Genomic DNA, 18,433 nt, shown 5'->3' on the forward strand with positions numbered 1-18,433 from the left:
TAAACAGAACCTGGCCACAGTAAGTCCTCAGGAGCTGTTGGGTATCAGTGTTGGCTAACAAGGACCATTTTTGTGTCATGGATTGAACTGTGTCCCCTCAAAATATCTGTCAACTTGGCTAGGCCATGATTCCCAGCATTGTGTGACTGTCCACCATTTTGTCATCTGATATGATTTTTCTATGCGTTGTAAATCCTATCTCTATGATGTTAATGAGGTGAGATTAGAGGCTGTTATGTTAATGAGGTAGGACTCAAATCCAAGATTAGGTTGTGTCTTAAATCAATCTCTTGACATATAAAAGAGAGAAAGCAGAGAGACGGGGGGACCTCATATCATGAAGAAAGTAGTGCCAGAAGAAGAGCACATCTTTTGGACCAGGGATCCCTGTGCTGAGAAACTACTAATCCAGGGGAAGACTGATGACAAGGACCTTCCTCTAGAGCCTACAGAAAGCCTTCCCCTGGAGCTGACACCCTAAATTTGGACTTCTAGCCTACTGGACCGTAAGAGAATAAGTTCCTGTTTGTTGGAGCCATCCACCTGTGCTATTTCCATGATAGCACCAAATGACTAAGACAGTAAGTGAGGCTGGCACCTATGGAGTTAAGGCCATGTGGCTGCTGCTGCAGGGGCCCTGCTGCTACAGAAGCTTGGTGTTAGGACTCAGAAGCAAGTTGGGGTGATGGCATGAGGGTGAAGGAGGTGGGGGTGGCCCCAGGGGTCCCCCAGTGATCTGGAGAGGGGGTGAGGCTCTGCCCTTCTGCCTAGGTGGGGAACCTGGTCCAAGTTGACACCAACTTTGCTCACTGGTCCTGTGGGCAGGCAGTGCCCCTTTCCAGCGAGGTGCCCAGCATGAGTGGAGCAGGGCCAATTGTGGGGCTCCTCTTACGGGTCCCTTCCACCTGGTCACACAGCAAACCTGCATTCTACTCAAACCTTTCACACTCGGATTTTCAGAAGGAGATGACCTGAGATCCTGAGCCATGGCATGCTGTCTGACGAGGTGCTACTCAACCACAGAGTTACGGCAGCGGTGGTGGGGGCTGGGTGGGTGGTGGCGGTGGTCGGTGACCTCCCTCTTTCAACTTTCCTAACATGTAATTTACACAATGGCGACACAACCAGTCAGGCTGCACTGTCTCTTTGAATGGTTTTCCTGGGGTCGGTTCAATTTACAAATAAATTTCTAGAACAGGAAGCTAAGGGTGAATTTGGAAATAGCAAGCAAGCTTCAGGCAGAAACGGGAGCAGGTGCATCTGCTCTGAGCCGCTCACCACCCACTTGCACCCCACGGATTAGCGTGCGTGGTGACTCAGCAGCACCGGTGCCGCATCTCTGAGAAGTGACTGGGTGGGCACCCGGAGTTCCCAGGAAGCCTACCGGGTCCTGGGGTTCGCGGAGCAGCACCGGCAGCTGCACGGCCCCTCCAGCACTCGGCCGGGTGTCGGGTTACATAACAGGCCGCCGGCCACCACCCAGGCCCACGGTCGGACGCCGCTCCGGGGCCAATGGCCTGCGGCACTGCCGCTCGCCGGCCGCGGGGCGGGACGGGGGCGGGGCGGTCACGTGTGTACACAGGGCCGGGGCGGCGTGCCGTGAGCAGTGCTGAGCGCTGCGGCCGCGGAGCCTGACCTGTCCGCGCCTGGGCGACGGCGACCGGTGAGTGAGGGGCTGGGGCCGGCTGGGGGCGAGCCGGGCTGGGGCCGGAGCCGGGCCGGGCCAGGAGGCGACTCGGGGCTGGGCTCGGACCATGGATAAACTGCCCGCCTGCGGGTCTCTGGGCTCGAGTCCGTGTCCCTGAACCCCTACCGGCGTGTCCGCCCCCGCGTGTCACGGAGCGGGGGCAGGGCGGGTCCTATGAGCGGCCAGCCGGCTGTGGTCATTAACCTGTTGATGGGCAGGCAGCCTCTCCACCCCCTGAAGCCAGCTCATCTGTGTCCTGCGGGCCTGATGACCTTCTCCTGGGTCACCGGGTTATTTATAGCTTTCATTCACTTTAGGATGAAAAATATTTTTAGTAGGTTCCAAAATTACGTCTAAATGGCATATCCAGTCTGTGGTTCATTTTCTTCTTGGGCAGTTGGTGTCTGGAAGAGAAACTACCTTGGCGTGGAGAGGGGCTCCTGGGCTCAAAGGGAAGAAGGTCATGGGCTTTGGGCTCAGAAACCTCACAACAGCAAGAGCCACAGAGTTGCGTCAGTCTGAAATGCCTGAGCTCCTTCCTGTGGTGGGTTGGGAGGGACAGCTCCTTTCTGCAGGGCACTCATCTCACCAGAGCAGCAGTGTCTTTGATCCCTTACCTACGGAGACTTATCACCAGTGCTGATCTGATGCCTACCCACTTGTCCCCCATCAGCACTGTGCAGCAGGGGCAGGCCTTCAGCAGCAAAGTGACCACAGCCTGCTGGGCCAGCCTTTGGCGATGCAGGGAGTGGAAAGGGGCTCCAACCAGGCTCCCTGGCTATTCTTGCAGAACTGGGATGGCTAGATGTCTTATAGTCCAAACCGGGGGGGCCTCTGTGAGCGAGACTAGGCTCCATCGATAACTGCACAGTGCCATAGTACAACCTTCTCAATGGAGAAGGCCCCAAGGACCACGGCTTCAGAGAGAACCACTGCACTTGCTGGGTGCTTGGTTCCTGGTCACCTCACAGCTGGGGCCAGGCTTGGGGCCCCCACCTGACCCAGCTTGCTAGCGTCCTGAGGGAGTGTGGGGTGTGCTAGAACGGGCAGGAGAGGTACAGGACAGATTGTCAATGTTCAGTCACCCGGTATCCTTGCGGATCAGCCCTGCAGGCAGATGGAGAGAGGAAAGGCCCCTCTCTCTCCCTGAGGCAGGCACACAAGAGGCTCCAAGTTCAGATGTCAGTGCTGGTATGTCTGCGTCAAGGTGAATAATAACATGCCCACAAAGACCACTGGCCAGGGAGATATGCTGGTGGGATTTACGCACAGGACGGGTAGAAGGAGCTCCTGGGCGCTGCCCTCATCCACAGCCTCTGGAAGAACAACTGGCCACTGGCAGCCCAAGCACAGAGCCAAACAGAACCGTGGGGGCCTGATGGAGATGCCGCCTTTGGCGGAAGTTTTCTCCCAAGAGTCAGACTCGCAATGGAAGTGGACGTGGTGGTCAGACCACACTTCCCCTCCTGTAAGCAGGGCTTCCAGCTGTTCCTTCTTTGCAGGCCAGCTCCACAAGCCCCAGAGGGACCAGGCTGACAGCGAAAGGTGAGCTCTCTCTCACTTGAGATGCCACACCAAGGTGCTGCCAGGAGTGAAGCTGCTCCCCCGAGCCAGCCACCCAGGAGCTGCGTGAGGACAACAGCACCCAGGCTCACGTGGACCTGCATGCCATAGGGGCACGGGGAGACTTTTCCATGTTTAATTAGGACTCCTGCCCAACAAGGGCCCCCACTGTTCCACAGACCCAATGTGAAAAGTACAAACCACACTGCTGGCTCTTCCCTCAGAAAGGACCTGGCCTCCTTGGTAATATCTGTGGCGGAGGACTTCTCTTCAGGTGGGACCACGCCTGGTAGGGTGGGGCGGGGGGGGGGAGTGGGGAGAGACATGGGGCCCAGGGTCTGGAATGGAGACCCAGCTGGTCTCAGTGTGGCCCTGAGTTCCCTACCAAGTTTTTTGTTTTTCCCTGGGTCTGGCGGCAAACCAAGCCAGTAAGGGAACAAAAAAGCCGAGGCAGTGAGAAGCTGAGCCAGGCCCTGCACAGGCGCTGGACCCCTGGGTAGCCACACGATGTGCTGCCTGATGGCGCCCCATGAAGACGCAGCGTGTGCGATAGCATCAGCATGCGTCAGCGCTCCACACTGAGAACCAACGGAAACACCAGCCTTTCCGGAGCACCCAGCTCAAAAGACTGGATGTTAATTGTAGCTAAAGCCCTGCCCATTACTGCGGGAGGAAGTGCACATTCAGGATCACTTCCAAAGCAGTCGATGGTTCCAGAACGTTCACCCGGAGCTGAGTGTCTTGTGTGCCTCACCAAGTCTCCGTAAAATGGAACAAACAGCCCCTCTGCTGGGAGGCCTGAACATTGGCCCACTCCTCTCCCTCCTTCTCAGGGTGCACTGCCCAGGGCCTTGCCATTCTACTCCCACGCAAATTTACATCCAAAACATGTCTGCACAGCACCTGTCCAAGAAGGACTGGAGACACCCCACTCTGTCTGCCGTCCTTTCCACTTGGTGGGGAAATTCTGTCCCTCACCTGGGGAAAGCCCTTTGTATCGCTGATGTGTCCCTTCCTCGGTTTTCAGTGCATGAGTCTGCTCCAGGCCAGGCTGCTGGGTGCAGACGAACGCTCCCAGCCTCCACAGAACGCTCAGTGAGCAAGAAGGAAAGAAGTATGGAGAGATGGACAGCTACCACTCAGTGAGACTGGCTGGGAAGAGTGTGGAGATGAGGCCAGGGAGGGACACAGTCAGAACGAGAGCTCCAGGCAGGATCAGCGTGTGAGAGCCGACAGTGAGAGAGTGGCTCATGGAGGGGCCGGCTGGCATGGGGCAGAGGGGGCTTGGCCTGAAGGCAGGCATGCTGGGTGCCAGCTCTGAGAGGCCGGAGCACCACAGGTAGAATCTGTTTAACAGAGGCAAGAAAACAGCATTTTAAGGTTTAGTGAAACTAGTTCAGCTACCTTGGAAAAGGACAACTTGTTGATTTTTCATGTTTGCTGGCGCTGCGCGTGAACACACACTCACACATACTCAAATGCACATGCACGCATTCACTTACGCATGAACTCAGACATGCACCCACACACAGGCGCTCACACGCACTTACACATATGCACACTCCCATACTTACACACATACACACCAGTACTCATACATACACAGACAAGTATGTGCACGAACTCTCTGGGAGTTCTGAGTGGCATGCTTCTGTTCGTCAGGACAGCAGCCTTGCCCCTATCACGTCAGTCACCTCTCTCCAAGCTGATTCTGAGTCCCTCACGCACCCCACCCTGCTGAGACTACCAAGTCCACTGGCTCGCAGGCATCACTGTAGGAGGCCAGGAGGGCAGATGCTGGGGTCTCCCCAGGAAATACTCCTGACAGACACCCTTGGTGGTCTGCGGCCCCGGGACAGACAGGTGCCCCCCTGTGGGAAGGGATCCTGCTGCGTGTGGCTGACTCAGCTGGGGAAGACTTCTACCCTGAGAGCCCCTCTCCACAGCAGCTTTCACAAGTCAGGAGGGAACAGGAGGTGAGGCCTTGGAGAATTCTCTCCTTCCCAGTCCACGCCCCTCTGAAAGCAGTGAACATGCTGGAGAAGCCAATCTCGACGCCCTGGTGGAACGCTGGTGAGCACCAGGAACAGTACGTTTGTGCTGTTACCAAACCCCATCTGAACACGACAGCCCAGACTCCTGCTGCCTTCAGAACATGGGCTCAGCGTGTCAGCCCCCTGCCCTTCAGCTTCCTCTGCTCTGTGTCCATCCATCATCAAGGACTCCACGTGGATATTTGTGGAGCTGCCCCTGCGTGTGATGAGTGAGGAAGGAGGCTGAAGGCCTGGCATGAATCTGCTATGCCACACACCAATGGCCAGGCCCAGGGTTGCACACTGAGCATGTCACATGAGCTGACACGCTCCATCCTCTTAACAGCCTCAGGAGATTTCCCTCAAGCTGAGGAAACCCAGGCGTGGGGAGAGGAAGCGAATCTCCTGACCAGTGTCATCAGCTTGTCACAGTTCATCTGGTACTTGAATTCCACCTATCTGGCTGTGGCTGGAGTTCCTGACCACTGTGGGATGCAGATGCCTGGAAGCTGAGGGGTGCGGGGAGTTTCCACATGCATTTTATACACTCACTGTTATGGACTTGGCTCCCTGAGATAGCAGGCCTGGGCTTCGATGTGAGCAGACCACTCAAAAGCAAACCAGCTCCAAAGGGCCTGTGTGTGTAGTCATCTGCGAGTGTCTGAGTCAGTCAGGCCAGGTGTCACAGACAACATTCCTGTCTGACACTCCTGCTGTCATGGGGTGTGGGACATACTCTAGCCAGCTGTGCTTAGGTGAGGAGCCCAGCGGGGATGAGCAGTTGAGGTGCCCACCCCCGTCTCCCACCATGTCCCTGGTCTTGGAGGCTTGAGGCTTCAAGAGGTCACAGAGGTCAGGAAAGTAGAAGGAAAAGATGAGAACACAACTGGGCCCTGCAAGGTGAGACAGTCTGACCTGGCCGCCAAGCTCACCGACTGACTGGCTGAGGCCGGTAGGGACGCCTGGCTGCTGGAGGGAGAATAGCAGGAGAGCAGTACGTGGCTGGAGCTGGCGAGGAGGCACTGAGGGGCTGAGCCTGGGGCCCAGGGGCGCGGTGAGGGCAGAGGTCCGAGAGCCAGTCCGAAAGCGAGGTGGAGAGCTGAGAAATTTGGCCTGATACAGGCGCCACCTCAGAAATGACTGCTTTTGGTGTTTAGGCCTGGTGAGTGGGGTGCACATGAGTGGCCACATGAGTGCCGGCTCAGGGCTGGGTGAGTAATGACGGGCAGGTTTTGGAGGTAGGGAGAGGCCAGGGCAGGAATGGAGAGCAGTGGCCAGACAGGCCACTGTGGCTCTGGGGGTGGAGTGCAGGTGGCAGGCAAGGCTGTGAATGGTGAGGGAGGGGCCATAGCAGGGGAGAGGCCCCCTGGGAAGTGGGTCATGAACCCTGACCTCAGGCAGAACATGGAGGCTTCTTGAAGTAGCGCCTCAGGACATGGTGTGAGCATGGAGTGCTCTGTGTGTGCCGGGGTCACAGGGACCTAGAGAAGGCGGCTGGCTGGGCCTCTGGACCGTCCCCTCCTCCTCTCCCGCATCCCCATGGAGCCACTGTTGCCTTGGTGAGCTTGAAGCTTTGTGTTTCAGACCTGCTTCTGGCGAGAGGGTTCTGGGGATTTCCCCTGTGTCAGGCTAGCTATCTCTGTCATCAAGAAGGTTACAGCAAGCCATCTCTGGGAGGGAGGCCACTGTCTCAGAACTTGGAGCACTACTTCCACTACCCTGACAACACAGGCTCCAAAGCCTCTGCCCCAGGTTCCGACGTAGGACAGAGGCATGAGAAGAGCAGTGGGGACTGGAGCCCTCGGGCCTGGTCACAGGTTCTGGAAGGTCCTGCAGAGCAGTGCCCACCTGGGAACGGGAGACTCTTGGACACTTCGTCAGGACAAGAGGGCCCCTGCTCCACAGGAGGAAGCGCCTTCCCTAATCGCTCAGTAGCTAGAACGGATAGGAACACCTGACGTGCTGTCCATGGGGTTACATCACCAGGAGGGCTGCCACTGGCAAGCCATGGTGAGGGCCGCCCCCAAGTGCCCAACGGGCACACGGAGGCCAGGGACCAGAAGGGCCCTGAGGGCAGCCACTACCCAGTCCTTGGGGCACAACGTTCCAGGCCTACTGCCCCCATGCTGCTGATCAATAGCCCGCAGGTGGGGGGACTCGGGGTAAAGGAAGCTGACCTTACCGCCGTGTGCTTACCTGGACCCCTGTGTACACCACCCACCCGGCTGGGGGGCAGTGTCCACTCAGAGAAGCAATTGTGGCTCCCACCACAGGGCTTCCTGGGCCACATGTGCCCACCACCCTCCACCTTCTCCTTTCACACATGCCCCTGATCTCACGTGGACAACACAGCCACTCCAGCTTCAGAAACATTCCACGCTATAGGGAATGGAGACACCACATTTGTGAAGTGACTAAGTCAGCGGCATGCTGCTCTGAGGCTTCTGTGTACCCCATACTGCCGCGGAACACGTCGGTGCCAAGACTGAAAACTGGACACAGAGCTCAGTCTGCGTCTGACGTCAAAACGGTCCTTCACTCAGCGTGTAAGGACATGCACAGAGAGCTGACGGTGGCCAGGCAAGCGCGCAAATGTGTGAAGAAAGCCCTGTGCAGGTGTAGTCCACGTGAGGGTTTCCAGAGAGTCAAGGTACTCCTCACTGACCTCACCTGGGTTGAGCGTTTACAGTCCAGGGCACAGGGGCCCTCCGGGCGCAGCAAAGCCCCACACACGTAGGGCCATGGCTCTGCCTTCCTGTGTGCCTACCGTGAAGTCCTTGCTGCTCACAGAGAGCCATGCTCATTGCTCACGCTCACGCGCAGTGATGCCGGAGCCCTTCGTTAGGAGCCTGCAGAGCACAAGCATCTCCTCTGCTCACTTTAACCCCTGGCCCTGCTGGTCTAAGCGGATATGGCCTGACCCTCTTTAAGGCAGACACTATTCTGTCTCTGGTCCTACAGACAGATGTTTTCAAGGAGAAAAAAACTCTTGACTCAACTTCCCATCTACAAGGAGGACAAGGAAGTAGCTGCAGGTTCTTGTGTGTCTCCACCAGGCTTTGCAAAGCAGCCAGGCCATCACACGCGGGCTGTGTCCCCACAGAGCCCTCAGAGCTGTGCCATCCCCTGGGAACCTGCGCCTGCGATCTGGGAGGGCGAGGGTGTGCACACGTCTGCCCTCAGGCCACTCTTGTAAGTGAGGCCTCTCACTTCTTGAAACTGGCTGTAAACAGAGAGAGGGAGGGGCCACAGCTGCCTGCCAAGCAAGGCAGAAACTCTGTGAGTAATTTACTAGAAGAAAAACAAGTGTGGTCCCTGTATTTGCTTGTGGCTGCTCGCACACACACGCGCACACGCACAAGCGCGCTCACACATGTACAGGAAACCCGGGCTGCATGGTCACTGCTGATAAGGCGCCTGTGGAGTTTCCAGAGAAACACACAACAGACCTTTCTGTGGCTGCCTTTGCTTCTCGAGTGAGTGGGAGCGCCAGCACAGAGAATGTGGGGCACACAGTGACGGTAAGAGCAGATGGCCCCCGATGCGGTTGGTGGCTGGAGGCCAGGCTGGGTGGCTGGGTGAGAGGAGACACGGCCAGAGGGAGTGCGGAGTCACCTGGCACCAATGTGAATGTGCTCAGTGAAATGAAAGGGGAAGCTGGCAGAGGGCAGGACCTGGGAAAGCGTTAGGTGTATAATGAGGTCAGTCAGGTGATGGGTGCTTTCTCCCTGGAAACACTCCCGAGGCAGGTGCCAGCAGCTTTTCCTCGTGTAAATAGGCACGCGGAGAGATTCTGCCTCACAGTTAATGAAGGGCCCTTGCTCCTTGGGTGCAGTGCCCGCTCTTGCTTTGTCTCCCTGAGGCAGGAATCAAGGGTTGAAATGAGAATATGCAGGAACGTCCCAGCTGCGCCATGGGGAGTTCCAGAGAAAGGCAGGCTTGGTGCAGCCAGACCAGGGGTGACTTAGCTACAACAGGGTGACAGGGGACAAGCAGGGCCATATTGGGATGAAAACATTTGTTTACTGAAGTACATTCATGGTGGCCGCAGGAACCTGCCGTTTCCTGGACAGCCGGAGGGAGGTCTTTCAGCAGATGCTGTTTGGGGGCAGTACCTGGGATGCAGACAGTGGGCCACACCCCCACCCCCAGTGGTCCTCAGCCTCCTGAAGGAGGGGATAAGAGGCACTGAGACATGAGCAGCTGCTAGGCAGACAGCAGGACAGGGCCTGGAGGGTAGATGCAGGGACGTGGGAAGGGGAGAATGCAGAGAGAAAACCAGCACCAGGAAGCTCGATGACAGACAGGGAAACCTCCTACAACTCATGAGACAACCAACCATTCCTCAGTCAGTGACCCACGATGCTCACTGCAGGGATATATGTGTGAGAGAGTGGCCTCCTCCTCAGGATGCTCACTGTGGGGACATGTGAGAGAGCGGCCTCCTCAGGATGCTCACTGCGGGTACACGTGTAAGAGAAAGCAGCCTTCACCTCAGGACGCTCACTGTGGGGAGGTGTGTGAGAGACAGCGGCCTCCTCCTCAGGATGCTCACTGCGGGGATATGTGTGAGAGAAAGCAGCCTTCACCTCAGGATGCTCACTGTGGGGACATGTGAGAGAGAGCGCCGTCCTCCTCAGGATGCTCACCGTGGGGACGCGTGTGTGACAGTGTGGTCTCTTCCTCATGATGCTTACTGCAGAGGGATGCGTCTGTGAATGTGGCCTCTTCCGGCATTTTCTGTGTGTTCCCATCATCTCCCTGAACAGACTTAGCCCCCCGCATATTCACGCTCCTTCACCCCATCCCTGTGTTGCTGAGTGCCTGGAGGTTCTCAGTCAGTTGATGAAGGGATGTGTGGAGATCAGATGGCAGAGACCATTGTCTAGACAGAAGAATCGTGTTCACACCGGACGTGAGGTGGTGTGGCTGACACGTGGGTGTGGGTAGTCCTGGTGCTGCCCACGAGGATGTGACTCAGTACCTCCACTGCCATCTGACATTCATCATCAGGATGTTGGGTAGCATTCACAAGGATTGCAAAATGTCCCCACAAATTCATTTTCTCTTAGTCTTTCGCTGTGCATCTGAACAAAAATTCACACATCCATCCACCAATCCTTCATCTTTCCGTCCATCCATCCATCCATCTGTCCGTCTGATATTTGCGTGCAAGATCCTGAGATACAGAAGTGGTTCCAACTAGGTCCTGTCGTCAAGGGCTGCATGGTCTCACGTGTACAGACGTGTGAGAGTCTGACACAACTTCCGCCATGGGGTGCACAAGAGGCTGCAGGCACACTGGAGGGAGGCACTGTTTCTGCCAAAGGAGCGTCTGACACACTTCGCTTTTCTTCATTGCCCAGAAGTTATTAGTCTGTGCCGCCTGCCCCGCACGACCTCAAGATTAGCATGTACCCCTCAGTCAGCTTTAGCTCCTCACTTCACAGGTCGGGGAGCTCGCCCAGTAGGACAGCCGGCAAGAGGGCAGGGCGTGGCTTACACAGGTCTTCCACTTGAGCCAGGCCTTTCTGTGGCTGCTTTGTTCCTAGAAGCGGAGCCTCAGTGCTCCACGGTGGGCGGTGGACCTTGGGTGGGAGCAGGGCTGGCTTCCTCACTTTGTTCTAAACCCCGGGAAAGAGAAAGGTCTGCTTCGTTTGTGTTTGGCTAAGGAGGTCATTTTTTTCATTCTGAGAGCAGGAGATTTGGTTGGGCCAAACTACACTTTGCATGTAAGGTTTTCCCCAGAGAACTATGACATTTGTGGAGACTGTGGTTGTCTGAGAGAGCAGGGAGCTAGCTCTTCTTCACATCACAGATCTGTTCACCAATGTCTTGTACAGATACCTGGCGCAGGTGATGCAAACCCCATGGCAGGTCCTCCAGTGAGGATGCACAAGCCAGCCTGACATATGGCTCTCTGTAGCCCCTGAACCATGCTGTCAGCCCCTATCAGAGCACTCAGACCCTGTAGTGGCCACACCCCAGGCTGGGCGGGGGGGTGGGGATGGCAGCATTAAGCCCCACCTCCCGTCACAATGTCCATGGCAGCTGACCTCACCACAGTCCAGCAGAAACCAGGTTCTGGGAGTTAGGGGAGTGCCACCCAGAGAGACCCCTGGTGCTCTCTGCAACCCATCCCCATGCCCTGCAACCTCTTGGAACAGCAGCACCTCCTCAGAGGTGCCCCTGCCCACCCTGGCTCAGGGTCACCAGAGCCCCATGAAGCTGCTCAGGGGTCCACTAGGGCCACGTGCACCTCTGGCTCCTGCTGGCACAGTTTCTCACATCTTTGTCTTCTCTGGACTGCAGGCTCCTGGGGCAAGAGCGGGGTGTGCTGTGTACCCTAGCACAGCCCCCTGGGACCCGGCGGTCACTCAGAACGTGTCCACTGAAGGGAGGCAGGGAGGGGAGGATGAGGAGGGTCAGGGAAGGAGAACCAAGGAGTGGGTCTGTGACCAGCAGCCGCAATCCACCCATGTCTCCTGGTAGCTTGTGAGTCAGGAGGATCCGGGCCCCAGACACTGGTAGAGGGCAGGGCAGAAGGAATTTCACACCAAGCCTCAAAAGCCCTGTAGTGTGACTGACCACCAGCCACATGGATGGAGATGGATGCAGAACACCAGGCCACATTCAGGCAAGGGCAGGTTGCTGGGGTGGCTGAGGCCCAACCTCAGGGAACAACTCTTGTCCCCCATCCCCCTCCACTCAGCACCATGGCTGTGGTGAGGTTCCAGGTCTCTCTTTTGAGGGCCCAGCCTACCAGGCTGTACAGTGTCCTTGCACCTGATTCTCCCAGGAAGGTGGTTTCTCTTTCTGGCCCCACTTTTCAGTAAAGAAGCTGCAGTTGAGGGAAGCAAGGTGACAAGAATGGCAAGGTAATGGAGTGACGTGACAGAGTGGTGGGGTGACGTGGTGGCAGATGGGGAGGCGAAATGACAAGGTGGAGTGACGGTGTGGAGGAGTGATGAAGTGGCATGGTGGCAAGGTGTCATGGGGGTGAGGTGATGGAGAGGTGAGGTGATAGGGTGATGAGGTGACGAGAAGTAAGATGACAGGGTGGTCAGATGATAAGGATGATGAGGTGAGGAAGTGATGAGGGTGGTGAGGTGACAGGGAGGAGGGGTGATGTGGCAGAGCAGGGTCTATGGGAGGGGTCAGAGCACTCCTGAGCCCTCTGGTCCCAGGGCTCAGACTCAGACTCGCCAGGGCAGCAGGGCCTTCAGGAGCCCCCTGTGAGGCAGGGCACGGCCACCAGGTAGACCCTCCTTGAGGGCAGAGCAGGCAGGGTGGCCTGACTGGGCATGACTGTGTAATGGCTTCTACGTGGGCTTCTGGAGCAAGCGACCCACTACCTAGGTCTCATTCAGAACCAGTGTTCTAGCACTGTGAGATGTGCAGCCGTCTGCAATCACCAGCTTTCTCTTCACAGAGACACACACTCCTAGAAGCCAGCGGGGTTCTGGGGTCTCTGCACGTCTGAGGGCCGGCTGTCCTAGCACATGCTGACTCTCCCCTTCTTCCCACAGGGCACTGCACCAAGAGCTGCTCGACCCGGCACCATGTGGGGCTGCGATGTGTTCAATGGGACGGTGGGCAGCACAGACCTGCCCCTGTGCCGGGACCTGCCACTGGCCCTGTGGGCACTCTCACTGCTCTACCTGCTGGTGGGCCTCCCCCTGGGCCTAGGCTATAATGCATTGCTGGTGCTCGCCAACCTGCACAGCCGGCGCAGCATGAGCATGCCCGACGTCTACTTCGTCAACATGGCCGTTGCTGGGCTGGTCCTCGGTGCCCTGGCGCCTGCCTACCTGCTGGGGCCGACCCATGCACGCTGGGCACTGTGGCGGCTGAGCAGTGAGGCCCAGGTTACGCTGCTGACCCTGTTCCATGTGTCCGCCCTGGTGACCATGTACTCCACTGCGCTGCTTAGCCTCGACTGCTACATTGAGCGGGCACTACCGCGCACCTACATGTCCAGCGTGTATAACACGCGGCATGTGTGTGGCTTCGTCTGGGGTGGTGCGCTGCTCACCAGCTTCTCCTCCCTGCTATTCCACATCTGCAGCCATGTGTCCACACGGCTCGTCGAGTGCGCCGAGATGCGAAGCACTGAGGCTGCCGATGCCATCATGGTGCTTGTTGGCTACGTGGTGCCTGCCCTAGCTGCCCTCTATGCGCTAGCGCTCATTGCCCGGCTGCGTAAGGAGGACACGCCACTCAGCCAAGGCGATGCAGGCAGGCTGGACCCCTCCACGCACTGGCTGCTGGGGGTCGCTGTGGGCACACAGCTTGGGCTCTGGACGCCATACTACATGACCCTCCTGGGGCAGGTGCTCGTGGCTGCGAGGGGGAAGCCCATGGACGGGCACTACATGGGGGTCCTGCCCCTCGCCAAGGACCTTGCCCGGCTCCTGGCCTTCTCCAGCAGCTCGGTGATGCCCTTGCTCTTCCGACACATGGACAAGAGCTTCCCCAGCAAGCTCCGCCGGCTGGCCAAGAGGCTACAGTGTGGACCGCAGCACTGCGTCCAGGAGCAGGGTGGCGTGCAGCAGGTGGTGGCCTAGGCCCGGCACCCGAGTCCTAGCTGGTGCTGACCAAGCCGAAGCCTCACCCCTCCTGGCCTGAGGTCCTAGGACATGGAGGTAAATTAAGACTGTGATTGGAACGCCACACTGGGTCACCTTGGGTGGCTCCTGCCCTCAGCCCCACAAAGACAGGCACTGATGCCAACGGCACAGGCAGGTTTGCTTGAAGATCTATGTTTTCCCAAAAGGGGCCTGTCTGAGGCCAAGGCCATGTTGCTCAAAGTGATGGGCCTGATATGCAAATAAGCTACCCTTGTGCTAGTGTCCACTCTCTATGAGCTGTGTGCACCCTCTGTACGTGACCCTGGGGCCCGCGCCTCCAGGATGCACTTTTGTTCCAGCCTTTTCGATGGACGGCTTTCTAAATGAAGTGACGACACCTAAGCCAGTATTTATGCCTTGCTTGTTCGTATTGTTCAAATACTTGACTCTTCCTCCTTTTTTTCCATTGTTTTATGAAAAGATCTGCCTGCTAGGAAAATTGTTAAGCATTAAAATGAAGGAGATAATACAGACACGCACACATCAGGCTGGGTTGGGTGGTCTGCTATGCTGCTTGCGCGGTGTGATAAGCCTGGGACTATGTAGGGGGAGCAGGGGGCCAGGCTCCTGGGAGTGTGCTTGTCACACAAGATGGCACTGAAACATTTCAGAACACAAGGAAAAACCATCAGCTACAGCTGGCTTTTAGCAGTGTGACAATTAAGCAGCAGCAAGATCACTCCTCACACATAAATGGGCTAGATGTCCCCTAACCTCTACTGCCCCCACAGGTAGTGTCAATCCTTCTACATTAGCCCCAACGTGTGCCTGGAACCAAAGGATAGGAACACACTGGAGAGAAAAGGCTGCTGGTCGTGACAGCGGGTTACCTGGGCTGGCTGAAGGGGACCAGAAGCCCGCGTTGTTGGGGCTTCTGTAGCGTACATGCTGGGTAACCAAAGCCTGGCCACTTAATAAGAGGCAGCTGCCTGGTCTATACTGGCCTTCAGGTAAATGCAGGTGAGGCTCACAAGAGGGAAGCCTGTCACACCCCACCACCTAGCAGAGCCTGCATGCCCACAGCCTAAACACCACCAGACCAACATCTGCCCCCAGTCTGGGTCCTCTGACCTTACTCGACTTTGTAAACATCTGTGTTAAACACGTGGACACAAAGGCCTCCTGTTCCCCAACCTGGTTCTTTATGGTTAAGTTACACTTAAACCCACAACCCCTAATCCCCAATCCTGAATCCCAGAAGGCTCTGAGGATAAGGGTCACTCATTCCTTCAGTGGCAAACCTAGCAGAGGGCACGCAGAGTCTGAGTTGGTCCTAAGCGCTTATAGGATCAATACTGACGTGACTATGGGGTACAGCTCATACCATGGAGGGGAGAGTCTACAACGTCTGACCTATGCACCATACTACCTTCTGACAATCTGAAAAATGTGAGCTCCTGAGGTCTATGTCTGGCCCCAAGGACAACGGAGCGTGGCTCTTTGGTGTGACAGCCACTCCCAGTGGGAACCCATTCCTGGGCCCTGGTCTCTGGGGAGTTTCAGCCCACGAGCCAGTGGTCATTACTTTATTACGTACGAAATGCATCCCTCCCAATATGACAGGCAAAGTCAGAGCCTGCCCGCTCTATGAGAACCATGAGGCATGCTGGGCTGAGGGCCGAGATCCACTCTGGCTTGACTGCTGGACGCTGTGGACAAGCTCTGTGAGAACGGTGGGTCACACTAGTCTGAGGGCCGAGGTCCACTCCGGCTCGGCTGCTGGACGCTGTGGACAAGCTCTGTGGGAACCGTGGGTCACCCTAGTCTGAGGGCCAAGGTCCACTCTGGCTCAGCTGCTGGATGCTGTGGGCAAGCTCTGTGGGAACCGTGGGTCACAATAGGCTGAGGGCTGAGATCCGCTCCGGCTCGGCTGCTGCACGCTGTGGGCAAGCTCTGTGGGAACCGTGGGTCACGCTAGGCTGAGGGCCGAGGTCCACTCCGGCCGGCTGCTGGATGCTGTGGACAAGCTCTGTGAGAACTGTGGGTCACACTAGGCTGAGGGCCAAGATCCGCTCTGGCCCAATTGCTGGAAGCCGTGGTGCCTCCAGCAAGCCCTTGGTCCAGAGAGGTGAGTTTTCTGGATGCTTTGGCTGTGGAAGGTGTGTGCACAAGGGGCAGTGTGGCCTCTCTTGCTGCTCAGGATGAAGGCTGCACCACGATTTCCTTCCCATCTTCCCAGCTGCAGCCTGTGTCCCTCTCCTCCTCCTCATGCACAAGGAGCCTGACTCAGAGCAGGAGGGAAGCCGGCTCTTCAGAAAAAGATTACGCAGCCAGATGGCGGGGGCGTCCCATTTTGGCATCTCCCACTTGAGGACTCGTGTTTGCTGAGACGTGATGGTGGTAATCCCCCTGATTGCATTCCAGCCACAGTGCGCGATAAGAGCCTCTGAGGCCCGAGCGGATGGCCGCGTGACGGGTCTTTAATTCTCCTCTCACAGAGAGGCCACGAGCCCAGGACGATCTACAGAAGCGGGCTTAGTTGGGAAGCCATCACTGCTCTTAGGGGAAATAGGATGGGGGAGCTGGGCTTCGTGGCTGTTCCAAATAAAAAGGCCTTTCTCCTGCTCGCATTTCCTATCACTTTGTGCTCCAGAGAGACAGAGAGCTCCTGGAGGGCTGGGGTTCCTGGGAGCAGGACTAGGAGAGGCAGCAGCCCTTCCACAGCCTTGGAATTCTTCCTACAAAACAGCTTCCCCAACAAACGAGGCTGCCTAACGTGGAAGTGAATGGAGGAGCTGTGTGCCGGTGGCAACTGGGGCTAGGTGCTGGGCAGCAGGGCTCTCTCTGCCTTGGATACAATGGACAGCTGCACAGTAACTTTCCTGTCTCCATCTTCTGGTGCACCCAGATCACCCAAGAGGGGCACAGCTGGCCACAGGCACACACACAGTTTGGGTATGGCTCCAAACTGCTTCCCAAAGTGGCTGCACCGTGGATGCCCCACCAGCAGGTGTCCTCACACATCCTCCCCAGTCCTCACAAATGGAAACGTAGTTCAATCTAGTAGGAGGGCTGAGGTGTCCCCCAATTATAATGAGGTTGGGGCTCTTTTCGCGCATTTACTGGCCATTTGGACTTCCTCTTAACGAAATGCCTCTTCAGGTGTTTGTCCATTTTTCTAAATGATTTGAGGTTGCTCTGGATTTATTCTGGATACCAGCCCTCACTGTTGGCTCCTGACCTAACTTTACCCTCCTCGCTATTCCCTTGGCAACTGAAGGACAAGTCCTAGCTACATAACAGCGACATCAGGAAGGTCTCTGGAAAGCTCCTAGAGAAGAGGCACCTCAGAAAGCAACCTACTCTTCCCGCTTTTGTCAACCACACAGCACAAACGGCAGCCTGAGGATGGAACCATCCCCTTCAACACAGAGAAACAAGTATTTCTAGAACTCTATGCCTGAAGCAAAACACACGTATGTACATACACACACACACGCATCTACACATGCACACACACGCACACGTGTACACACAACAGGTGTCAATACACGCATACACACCTGTGCGCACATGCAGACAGCTCTGCCCTTATGAGGAGCAGAGTTCCTGGAAGTGCTCGCACATGTGTCAGCCTCAGTGTAGGGACATCTGAAGCTGCATCCCAGAAAACGCCCATGAGTCATAGGGCAGGGCTCTGGACTCGGGCCAGCTGCCCCCTGCCCCTTGAAAAGGCTTTGTGTGTGCCAGGGACTCTGTGAAGGCAGCGAAGGGCAGCAGGAACCAAGACCAGAGAGAGTTTTTAGTTTCTGCTTTTCCTAACAAGAAGCAGGTGCTAACCTTCGATGTTCTAGCTTGCTTGGTGCTGAGCGTTTAGCTGAGTCCTGCGTCTGACTTCACTTGACGTGAAGATGCGGACTGCTGTCTCAGGTGACCAGCATTCTTCTGCTGGTACGAGCGGCATGGCGGTGGGGCTGTCATGTACCAAGTGGCACCTTCTTTGCCTCTCTGTGCTTGTGTCCTTTGTAAAATAGGGAGGATGATGTGGTAACTGCAGGGGCACCTGACAGGATTAGGGGCTGCTCCGAGGGAAGCACGGAGCTCAGTAGCTGGCACCCAGATCATTTCACAGTGGGAATCGCCCTCCTTGCATTCACACTTAGGTCATTACAAGACCCTAACGATACATGTACAGAGCCTGAGCTCCCAGTGAGGGACGCCCGGGACTAGGGTGTGTAGCAGATGCTGGAGGTGGGGGTGCATGCTGGGGGACTTCTGACCTTTATGGAATGAGTGGCTGAGGCTTGGTCTCTGTCACAGGAAGGCCCGTGGGGAGTGCTTACTTGGCAAGTCGTGTTCTCTCACACACACACACACACACGTGCTACTGTGTCAGTGAGGAGAAAGTGCCAAGCACCAGAGGTGGCATCTGTGGGGGCAGAGCCGCCCGCCTGGGTGAGGCCACCAACATCCAGGCAGGTGGAAGCATGGCACATCAACTGGTTCAGGATTCTGCATGTGTGCACTCAGTGCCTATAATGACCCAAGAGGCAGGCGACGTCAACACTGGTCCTGCGCCA

General features: G+C 56.8%; 2 protein-coding genes across 5 annotated transcripts in view; one reads left to right on the forward strand and one right to left on the reverse strand.

Annotated features, from left to right (window-relative positions):
- C12H7orf50 (chromosome 12 C7orf50 homolog) overlaps positions 1–18,433 on the reverse strand; it is a 120,428-nt gene that overhangs the window by 20,787 nt on the left and 81,208 nt on the right. The gene's annotated exons all lie outside the window — the stretch shown is intronic.
- GPR146 (G protein-coupled receptor 146) lies at positions 1,590–16,462 on the forward strand. 4 transcript variants are annotated; one of them, XM_049905078.1, is made up of 3 exons: positions 1,604–1,663; positions 3,190–3,524; positions 12,813–16,462. In XM_049905078.1, exon 3 carries the CDS (start codon positions 12,846–12,848, stop codon positions 13,848–13,850), a length of 1,005 nt encoding a protein of 334 aa, XP_049761035.1. In that variant the 5' UTR covers positions 1,604–1,663; positions 3,190–3,524; positions 12,813–12,845; the 3' UTR covers positions 13,851–16,462. The 4 variants fall into 4 exon arrangements, with proteins under 4 accessions (XP_049761036.1, XP_049761035.1, XP_049761037.1 ...); XM_049905080.1 differs by having other exon boundaries at positions 1,622–1,663; positions 3,190–3,232; XM_049905079.1 differs by lacking the exon at positions 3,190–3,524 and having other exon boundaries at positions 1,590–1,663.

Source organism: Elephas maximus, chromosome 12 (assembly GCF_024166365.1).
Source record: "Elephas maximus indicus isolate mEleMax1 chromosome 12, mEleMax1 primary haplotype, whole genome shotgun sequence".
Lineage (NCBI taxonomy): Eukaryota > Metazoa > Chordata > Mammalia > Proboscidea > Elephantidae > Elephas > Elephas maximus.

What these genes read in the sequence shown, in the direction of transcription:
- GPR146 (XM_049905077.1), top strand. Translation starts at nt 8,679, where the DNA reads ATGGTCACTGCTGATAAGGCGCCTGTGGAGTTTCCAGAGAAACACACA. An exon ending in ATGTGGGGCACACAGTGACG is followed by an intron (nt 8,805 to 12,812) that starts GTAAGAGCAGAT and finishes TTCTTCCCACAG; the next exon opens with GGCACTGCACCAAGAGCTGC.